The following is a 9,937-nucleotide window of genomic DNA, read 5'->3' on the forward strand; positions in this document are numbered from 1 at the left end:
TGCCCTCGAGATCAAGGCAGCATTTGACCAGATGTGGCATTGAGGAGCCAGAGTAAAATTTAAGTCAATGGGAATCAGGGGAAGCTCTCTATTGGTTGGAGTCATACTGAGCACAATGGTTGTGGTTGTTGGAGGTCAGTCATCTCAGCTCCAGGACATCACTGCAGGAGTTCCTCAGGGTAGTGTCCTCAGCCCAACCATCTTCAGCTGCTTCAATGACCTCCCCTCCATAACATTAGAAGTGGGGATATTGCACAATGTTCAGCAACATTTGTAACTCCTCAGATACTGAAGCCGTCCCTGCCTGTGTTGCAGTATGATTTGGACAATATTCAGGCTTGGGCTGACATGTGGTAAGTAACATTTCGCCACACAAGTGTCAGGCCATGACCATCTCCAACAAAAGAGAATCTAACCATCACCCCTTGACATTCAATGGCATTAACATCACTGAATCCCCCACTATCAACATCCTGGGGGTTACCATTGACCAGAAACTGAACTGGACTAGCTATATAAATACTGCTTTTATCATTTTCAGCTCATTTAGCCCCATTTTGCTCTCTTTTCTTGTTCCATTACCACCCCTTTCACCTTGCACCATTATCCCTTTTGTCTATTCATTCCTTTTGCTTCCACCCTATCCCACATCTTCCTCTATTGTTCTTTCCCCCCTCCCTCTTTTCCCTGCCTCTATACTTGCCTAAAACTTTTCCAGTTCTGATGAAAGATCATCAATCTGAAACCTTAACTGTTTCTCCCCACAGATGCTGTCTGACCTGTTGATTATTTCCAGCACTTTCTGTTTTTAATTTCAGGTTTCCAGCACCTGTGGTGTTTCACTTTTGCATTTCAACTCCATCTACCCCACCTTGGTTCACCGATCCTTAATACCCTTGCAGAACATCAATTTCAGTTTCGAAACTTCCAATTGACGTCCAACCTCTGCTGTTTTGGGGGAGAATCTCACAGAATCATACCTTACAGACAATGGCCCAGGCACCATCACCATTCCTGGGTATGTGCTGTCCAACCAGCAGGACAGGCTCAGTAGAGATGACCTCCCCTCCATAGAAGTGGGGATGCTGCACAATGTTCAGCAACATTTGTAACTCCTCAGCTCCTGAAGCCATCCCTGCCTGCGTTGCAGCGTGACTTGGACAATATACTGGTATACAGGCGGGAGGGAGTTGCCCTGGGAGTCCTCAACATTGACTTCGGACCCCATGAAGTCTCATGGCATCAAGTCAAACATGAGCAAGGAAACCTCCTGCTGATTACCATGTACGGCCACCGCTCCCCACTGCCCCAGCTGAACACCACTTGGAGGAAACGCTGAGGGTGGCAAGGGTGCAGAATGTCCTCTGGGTGGGGGTTGTCAATGTCCATCATCAAGAGTGGCTCAGTAGCACCACTACTGACCAAGCTGGCCGAGTCTTAAAGGACATAGCTGCTAGACTGGGTCTGTGGCAGGTGGTGAGGGAACCAAGAAGAGGGAAAAACATACTTGACCCCATCCTCACCAACCTGCCTGCCGCAGAAGCATCCGTCCATGACCGTATCGGTAGGAGTGACCACCACAGAATCATTGTGGAGGCGAAGACCTGCCTTCAAGCAGAACTTCATGCACCCCAACCAGTTATCAGAGAAACACACACAACGACAAGTGGCTGGCCCAGACTCAAAGTTCGTTTTCATTCTACCCACCCAGTGATCCCCCTGCCCACTACCTGCTCCTTACCTTAGTGTCGCAGAAAATGTCAGAAATAACACTGTTTAACATTTAGCTCTGGCGCCACATCACACGCCTTCTCTTCCCCCCCCCACTACACGCAAGAGTCAACACCCACAGTTTCAATAGCAAATACCACCTGTGAAGAAAGGTGGACTACCTCACATTTTACAGGAGCTCTGAACAAACAAAACATGACAGGGCACTGAATTCAAAGGGTGATCACTGAGCATGAGGGAGAAATGGAGGGGAGGGGCAAATTAGGAGCAAGTGAACCTCGGGTGAGTGGAGAATGAGGTGATGAGGTTTAATGCTGAGGGAGGGAGTTCTAGAGGTTGGAGTCAGGCAGTGCTCTGACCTGTCCGTTCTCCTGCATTAAAAAAATGGCATATTCAGCATTAAACTGCAAATGGACAAAATAAAACATTACAATGTTCAAAGACTTACTTATTGCCAACATCCTCCCCAGCGACAACGCTGCCATCTACTATGGTAAAAGATCCAATTCCTGGGGATGAGAAGAGCGAAAATGAAAATTTCCATTGGGCTGGCTGTAATGATAACTTTAGTTTTATTGGAATTTTAACTACTCCAATCTTACCAGGAAGCACTAGGTTCTTCAAGATTTCAGTGCCAGTGGCACTGGCGTTAATCAGACAGACATGAGCGGCTTCCAATGCTTCCTGTCCATGATCTCCCCACAGCCTACAGGAGGAAATGCAGACAGTGGAATTAAACATTGCAACTTCATTCAAGCAGAGAGTCCTTGAGCAAACCCAAACGCCTCAGCTACCCCCCCCACCACCCCATAAACACACACGCAGACTCATACAAAGGTTCACTAAATAAATAACTGTGCACAGACGTCGTGAAGTCATACACAGCACAAAATTCATGTCGCTATTCCTGGTCTGGGGAGCAGCAAGTGCTCCACAATTGGCTTGGTGTGGCTGAACCTAGAGAGGCGTTCTCGGTTACAACAACAACTACTTGCATTCCTAAAAAGCAACTTTTAAGCAAAGTAAAACATCCCAAGGTGGTTTACAGGAGTATTATTACTGAGCCACTTGAGAAGATATTAAAAAGCTTGGTCAAAGAAGTAGATTTTGCGGAGTGTCTTAAGGCGGAGAGCGAGGTAGCAAGGTGGAGAGGTATATGGAGGGAACTCCAGAGCATGGAGTCCAGGCAACAGACAGCACGGCCACTAATTAAAATCAGGGATATGCGGATGCCAGAATTAGAGGAGTGTAGTTATCTCAGAGAGTTGTGGTGTTGGAGGAAATTACAGACATAGGGAGGGACCTGAAAACAAGGTAGAGAGTTTTAAAATCAGGTACTGCAGATAAGGAGCTGAAGTAGTTCAGCAAGCAGAGGGGTGATGAATGAACGGGACTTGGTATGAGGTACGATACAGGATTACACTCCAGTGATGGCTGCCTGTGCTGATGGTTAGGGCAGAGGTAGAGATGCTATGATTGTCTTGGTGTCTTTGGGTGAGAGAAAATGAAATAGCCAGGATCCTGACCCTCATAATTTTCTTGCAAATCCTGAGCACCCACGTGTGGAAACCAGATCAGCACAGGATCTGCGTTTGGCTATGAAGCTTCTAACTGTCCAATAATCTCATGCAGACATAATCCCTTTGTTTACATTCAGTAAGCAGACATTTCCCAGTAGGTCACAGAGGATCCCGTTCACCCCATCAGCAAACTGGTAAATCCACATTTACATGGACATGTCAACTGAGAGGGGGATGTGACAGAAAGAGGGGGGGGAGGGGCGGAAAAATCAGGGGGGATGGGGGGGTGAAGAGTCGGGGGGGTGGGGGGGGTGAAGAGTCGGGGGGGGTGGGGGGGGTGAAGAGTCGGGGGGGTGGGGGGGTGAAGAGTCGGGGGGACGGGGGGGGGTGACGAGTCGGGGGGGGTGACGAGTCGGGGGGGGTGACGAGTCGGGGGGGGGTGACGAGTCGGGGGGGGGGTGACGAGTCGGGGGGGGGGGGGGGGTGACGAGTCGGGGGGGGTGAAGAGTCGGGGGGGGTGAAGAGTCGGGGGGGGTGAAGAGTCGGGGGGGTGAAGAGTCGGGGGGGTGAAGAGTCGGGGGGTGAAGAGTCGGGGGGGTGAAGAGTCGGGGGGGTGAAGAGTTGGGGGGGTGGGGGTGAAGAGTCGGGGGGGTGGGGGGGGTGAAGAGTCGGGGGGGGTGGGGGGTGAAGAGTCGGGGGGGGTGGGGGGTGAAGAGTCGGGGGGGGTGGGGGGTGAAGAGTCGGGGGGGGTGGGGGTGAAGAGTCGGGGGGGTGGGGGGGGTGAAGTCGGGGGTGGGGGGGTGAAGAGTCGGGGGTGGGGGGGTGAAGAGTCGGGGGTGGGGGGGGTGAAGAGTCGGGGGTGGGGGGGGTGAAGAGTCGGGGGTGGGGGGGGTGAAGAGTCGGGGGTGGGGGGGGTGAAGAGTCGGGGGTGGGGGGGGTGAAGAGTCGGGGGTGGGGGGGGTGAAGAGTCGGGGGTGGGGGGGTGAAGAGTCGGGGGTGGGGGGTGAAGAGTCGGGGGGGGTGAAGAGTCGGGGGGGTGAAGAGTCGGGGGGGTGAAGAGTCGGGGGGGTGAAGAGTCGGGGGGGGTGAAGAGTCGGGGGGGGTGAAGAGTCGGGGGGGGAAGAGTCGGGGGGGGAAGAGTCGGGGGGGGGAAGAGTCGGGGGGGGGAAGAGTCGGGGGGGGGAAGAGTCGGGGGGGGGAAGAGTCGGGGGGGGAAGAGTCGGGGGGGAAGAGTCGGGGGGGGAAGAGTCGGGGGGGAAGAGTCGGGGGGGAAGAGTCGGGGGGGTGAAGAGTCGGGGGGGTGAAGAGTCGGGGGGGTGAAGAGTCGGGGGGGTGAAGAGTCGGGGGGGTGAAGAGTCGGGGGGGTGAAGAGTCGGGGGGGTGAAGAGTCGGGGGGGTGAAGAGTCGGGGGTGTGGGGGGGGTGAAGAGTCGGGGGGGTGAAGAGTCGGGGGGGGTGAAGAGTCGGGGGGGGTGAAGAGTCGGGGGGGGTGAAGAGTCGGGGGGGTGAAGAGTCGGCGGGGGGAAGAGTCGGGGGGGTGGGGGGGTGAAGAGTCGGGGGGGTGAAGAGTCGGGGGGGGTGAAGAGTCGGGGGGGGTGAAGAGTCGGGGGGGTAAAGAGTCGGGGGGGTAAAGAGTCGGGGGGGTAAAGAGTCGGGGGGGTAAAGAGTCGGGGGGGGTAAAGAGTCGGGGGGGGTAAAGAGTCGGGGGGGAAAGAGTCGGGGGGGTAAAGAGTCGGGGGGGGTAAAGAGTCGGGGGGGTGGGGGGGGTGAAGAGTCGGGGGGGTGAAGAGTCGGGGGGGTGAAGAGTCGGGGGGGTGAAGAGTCGGGGGGGTGAAGAGTCGGGGGGGTGAAGAGTCGGGGGGGTGAAGAGTCGGGGGGGGGTGAAGAGTCGGGGGGGGTGAAGAGTCGGGGGGGTGAAGAGTCGGGGGGGTGAAGAGTCGGGGGGGTGAAGAGTCGGGGGGGTAAAGAGTCGGGGGGGTAAAGAGTCGGGGGGGTGGGGGGGGGTGAAGAGTCGGGGGGGGTGGGGGGGGGTGAAGAGTCGGGGGGGTGGGGGGGTGAAGAGTCGGGGGGGTGAAGAGTCGGGGGGGTGAAGAGTCGGGGGGGTGAAGAGTCGGGGGGGTGAAGAGTCGGGGGGGTGAAGAGTCGGGGGGGTGAAGAGTCGGGGGGGTGAAGAGTCGGGGGGGTGAAGAGTCGGGGGGGTGAAGAGTCGGGGGGGTGAAGAGTCGGGGGGGTGAAGAGTCGGGGGGGTGAAGAGTCGGGGGGGGTGAAGAGTCGGGAGGGTGAAGAGTCGGGGGGGGTGGGGGGGTGAAGAGTCGGGGGGGGAAGAGTCGGGGGGGGGAAGAGTCGGGGGGGTGGGGGGGTGAAGAGTCGGGGGGGTGAAGAGTCGGGGGGGTGAAGAGTCGGGGGGGTGAAGAGTCGGGGGGGTGAAGAGTCGGGGGGGTGAAGAGTCGGGGGGGTGAAGAGTCGGGGGGGTGAAGAGTCGGGGGGGTGAAGAGTCGGGGGGGGTGAAGAGTCGGGAGGGTGAAGAGTCGGGGGGGGTGGGGGGGTGAAGAGTCGGGGGGGGAAGAGTCGGGGGGGGGAAGAGTCGGGGGGGTGGGGGGGTGAAGAGTCGGGGGGGTGAAGAGTCGGGGGGGGTGAAGAGTCGGGGGGGTGAAGAGTCGGGGGGGTGAAGAGTCGGGGGGGTGAAGAGTCGGGGGGGTGAAGAGTCGGGGGGGTGAAGAGTCGGGGGTGTGAAGAGTCGGGGGGGTGAAGAGTCGGGGGGGTGAAGAGTCGGGGGGGTGAAGAGTCGGGGGTGTGGGGGGGGTGAAGAGTCGGGGGGGTGAAGAGTCGGGGGGGGTGAAGAGTCGGGGGGGGTGAAGAGTCGGGGGGGTGAAGAGTCGGGGGGGTGAAGAGTCGGGGGGGTGAAGAGTCGGGGGGGTGAAGAGTCGGGGGGGTGAAGCGTCGGGGGGGTGAAGAGTCGGGGGGGTGAAGAGTCGGGGGGGTGGGGGGGTGAAGAGTCGGGGGGGGTGAAGAGTCGGGGGGGGTGAAGAGTCGGGGGGGGTGAAGAGTCGGGGGGGTGAAGAGACGGGGGGGTGAAGAGTCGGGGGGGTGAAGAGTCGGGGGGGTGAAGAGTCGGGGGGGTGAAGAGTCGGGGGGGTGAAGAGTCGGGGGGGTGAAGAGTCGGGGGGGTGAAGAGTCGGGGGGGTGAAGAGTCGGGGGGGTGAAGAGTCGGGGGGGTGAAGAGTCGGGGGGGTGAAGAGTCGGGGGGGTGAAGAGTCGGGGGGGTGAAGAGTCGGGGGGGGGAAGAGTCGGGGGGGGGAAGAGTCGGGGGGGGGAAGAGTCGGGGGGGGGAAGAGTCGGGGGGGGAAGAGTCGGGGGGGTGAAGAGTCGGGGGGGTGAAGAGTCGGGGGGGTGGGGGGGTGAAGAGTCGGGGGGGGAAGAGTCGGGGGGGGGGAAGAGTCGGGGGGGGGAAGAGTCGGGGGGGTGAAGAGTCGGGGGGGTGAAGAGTCGGGGGGGTGAAGAGTCGGGGGGGTGAAGAGTCGGGGGCGTGAAGAGTCGGGGGCGTGAAGAGTCGGGGGGGTGGGGGGGTGAAGAGTCGGGGGGGGAAGAGTCGGGGGGGAAGAGTCGGGGGGGGAAGAGTCGGGGGGGGAAGAGTCGGGGGGTGAAGAGTCGGGGGGTGAAGAGTCGGGGGGTGAAGAGTCGGGGGGTGAAGAGTCGGGGGGTGAAGAGTCGGGGGGTGAAGAGTCGGGGGGTGAAGAGTCGGGGGGTGAAGAGTCGGGGGGTGAAGAGTCGGGGGGGGGAAGAGTCGGGGGATGAAGAGTCGGGGGATGAAGAGTCGGCGGGGGGAAGAGTCGGGGGGGGAAGAGTCGGGGGGTGAAGAGTCGGGGGGGTGAAGAGTCGGGGGGGGTGAAGAGTCGGGGGGGTGAAGAGTCGGGGGGGTGAAGAGTCGGGGGGTGAAGAGTCGGCGGGGGGAAGAGTCGGGGGGGTGAAGAGTCGGGGGGGTGGGGGGGGGAAGAGTCGGGGGGTGAAGAGTCGGCGGGGGGAAGAGTCGGCGGGGGGAAGAGTCGGCGGGGGGAAGAGTCGGCGGGGGGAAGAGTCGGCGGGGGGAAGAGTCGGCGGGGGGAAGAGTCGGCGGGGGGAAGAGTCGGCGGGGGGAAGAGTCGGCGGGGGGAAGAGTCGGCGGGGGGAAGAGTCGGCGGGGGGAAGAGTCGGCGGGGGGAAGAGTCGGCGGGGGGAAGAGTCGGCGGGGGGAAGAGTCGGCGGGGGGAAGAGTCGGCGGGGGGAAGAGTCGGCGGGGGGAAGAGTCGGCGGGGGGAAGAGTCGGCGGGGGGAAGAGTCGGCGGGGGGAAGAGTCGGCGGGGGGAAGAGTCGGCGGGGGGAAGAGTCGGCGGGGGTGAAGAGTCGGCGGGGGTGAAGAGTCGGGGGGGTGAAGAGTCGGGGGGGTGAAGAGTCGGGGGGGTGAAGAGTCGGGGGGGTGAAGAGTGGGGGGGGTGAAGAGTCGGCGGGGGGAAGAGTCGGCGGGGGTGAAGAGTCGGGGGGGTGAAGAGTCGGGGGGGTGAAGAGTCGGGGGGGTGAAGAGTCGGGAGGGTGAAGAGTCGGGGGGGGTGAAGAGTCGGGGGGGTGAAGAGTCGGGGGGGTGAAGAGTCGGGGGGGTGAAGAGTCGGGGGGGTGAAGAGTCGGGGGGGTGAAGAGTCGGGGGGGTGAAGAGTCGGTGGGGGGAAGAGTCGGGGGGGGGAAGAGTCGGGGGGGTGGGGGGGGTGAAGAGTCGGGGGGGTGAAGAGTCGGGGGGGTGGGGGGGGTGAAGAGTCGGGGGGGTGAAGAGTCGGGGGGGTGAAGAGTCGGGGGGGTGAAGAGTCGGGGGGGGTGGGGGGGGTGAAGAGTCGGGGGGGTGAAGAGTCGGGGGGGTGAAGAGTCGGGGGGGTGAAGAGTCGGGGGGGTGAAGAGTCGGGGGGGTGAAGAGTCGGGGGGCTGAAGAGTCGGGGGGGTGAAGAGTCGGGGGGGTGAAGAGTCGGGGGGGTGAAGAGTCGGGGGGGTGAAGAGTCGGGGGGGTGAAGAGTCGGGGGGGTGAAGAGTCGGGGGGGGTGAAGAGTCGGGGGGGGTGGGGGGGGTGAAGAGTCGGGGGGGGTGAAGAGTCGGGGGGGTGAAGAGTCGGGGGGGTGAAGAGTCGGGGGGGTGAAGAGTCGGGGGGGTGAAGAGTCGGGGGGGTGAAGAGTCGGGGGGGTGAAGAGTCGGGGGGGTGAAGAGTCGGGGGGGTGAAGAGTCGGGGGGTGAAGAGTCGGGGGGGGTGAAGAGTCGGGGGGGTGAAGAGTCGGGGGTGGGGGGGGTGAAGAGTCGGGGGGGTGAAGAGTCGGGGGGTGAAGAGTCGGGGGGGTGAAGAGTCGGGGGGTGAAGAGTCGGGGGGGTGAAGAGTCGGGGGGGTGAAGAGTCGGGGGTGTGAAGAGTCGGGGGGGGTGGGGGGGGTGAAGAGTCGGGGGGGTGAAGAGTCGGGGGGTGAAGAGTCGGGGGGGGTGGGGGGGGTGAAGAGTCGGGGGGGTGAAGAGTCGGGGGGGTGAAGAGTCGGGGGTGTGAAGAGTCGGGGGGGGTGGGGGGGGTGAAGAGTCGGGGGGGTGAAGAGTCGGGGGGGTGAAGAGTCGGGGGGGGTGGGGGGGGTGAAGAGTCGGGGGGGTGAAGAGTCGGGGGGGTGAAGAGTCGGGGGGTGAAGAGTCGGGGGGGTGAAGAGTCGGGGGGGTGAAGAGTCGGGGGGGTGAAGAGTCGGGGGGGTGAAGAGTCGGGGGTGGGGGGGTGAAGAGTCGGGGGGGGGAAGAGTCGGGGGGTGAAGAGTCGGGGGGGTGAAGAGTCGGGGGGGTGAAGAGTCGGGGGGGGTGAAGAGTCGGGGGGGTGAAGAGTCGGGGGGGGTGAAGAGTCGGGGGGGGTGAAGAGTCGGGGGGGTGAAGAGTCGGGGGGGGTGAAGAGTCGGGGGGGTGAAGAGTCGGGGGGTGAAGAGTCGGGGGGGTGAAGAGTCGGGGGGGGTGAAGAGTCGGGGGGGGTGAAGAGTCGGGGGGGTGAAGAGTCGGGGGGGTGAAGAGTCGGGGGGGGTGGGGGGGGTGAAGAGTCGGGGGGGTGAAGAGTCGGGAGGGTGAAGAGTCGGGGGTGGGGGGGGTGAAGAGTCGGGGGGGTGGGGGGAGGGGAAAGAGCCCCCGGCCTCCCCGGCCTCCCCGGCCTCCCCAGCCCCCGCCTCACCGCAGCTGCCGGTCATATTTCTCCTCCTTCTTCAAGCCGCTCGCCGCCGCCATGGGGAGCCGGGGACAGGTAAATGCAGCACCCCCGCCACCCGCCGCTGCACATTCGGCACCGACTAAAACCAGGCGGCAGATTCGCCACAGGAGGAAATGGCGGCGGCTCAGCAGCAGAGGGCGCAGTGAGCGCAAATTCAGCTGCCGGATTGTTAAAGGGACCGTGTCCCCGGGTTGTTAAAGGGACCGTGTCTCCGGCTTGTTAAAGGGACCGTGTCCCCGGGTTGTTAAAGGGACCGTGTCTCCGGCTTGTTAAAGGGACCGTGTCCCCGGGTTGTTAAAGGACAATGACCCGGGTTGTTAAAGGGACAGTGACCTGGGTTGTTAAAGGGACAGTGTTCCCAGGTTGTTAAAGGACAATGACCCGGGTTGTTAAAGGGACAGTGACCCAGGTTTTTAAAGGGACAGTGTCCCCAGGTTGTTAAAGGACAATGAC

At 61.8% G+C, this 9,937-nt stretch overlaps 1 protein-coding gene across 2 annotated transcripts in view; it reads right to left on the reverse strand.

The window, feature by feature from the left end:
* The window catches only part of nae1 (nedd8 activating enzyme E1 subunit 1), a 45,642-nt gene extending 36,061 nt beyond the window's left edge, over positions 1–9,581 (reverse strand). Inside the window, exons 1-3 of one of the 2 annotated variants that reach the window (XM_041192525.1) lie at positions 9,449–9,581; positions 2,334–2,437; positions 2,180–2,240 (exon numbers count right to left, since the gene is read on the reverse strand). In XM_041192525.1, the coding sequence (XP_041048459.1) occupies positions 2,180–2,240; positions 2,334–2,437; positions 9,449–9,501 (218 nt within the window). In that variant the 5' untranslated portion in view covers positions 9,502–9,581. The remainder of the gene's footprint in view (positions 1–2,179; positions 2,241–2,333; positions 2,438–9,448) is intronic. The other variant, XM_041192526.1, reaches the window with a different exon arrangement.
* Positions 9,582–9,937: the final 356 nt, after the last annotated feature.

Source organism: Carcharodon carcharias, chromosome 7 (assembly GCF_017639515.1).
Source record: "Carcharodon carcharias isolate sCarCar2 chromosome 7, sCarCar2.pri, whole genome shotgun sequence".
Lineage (NCBI taxonomy): Eukaryota > Metazoa > Chordata > Chondrichthyes > Lamniformes > Lamnidae > Carcharodon > Carcharodon carcharias.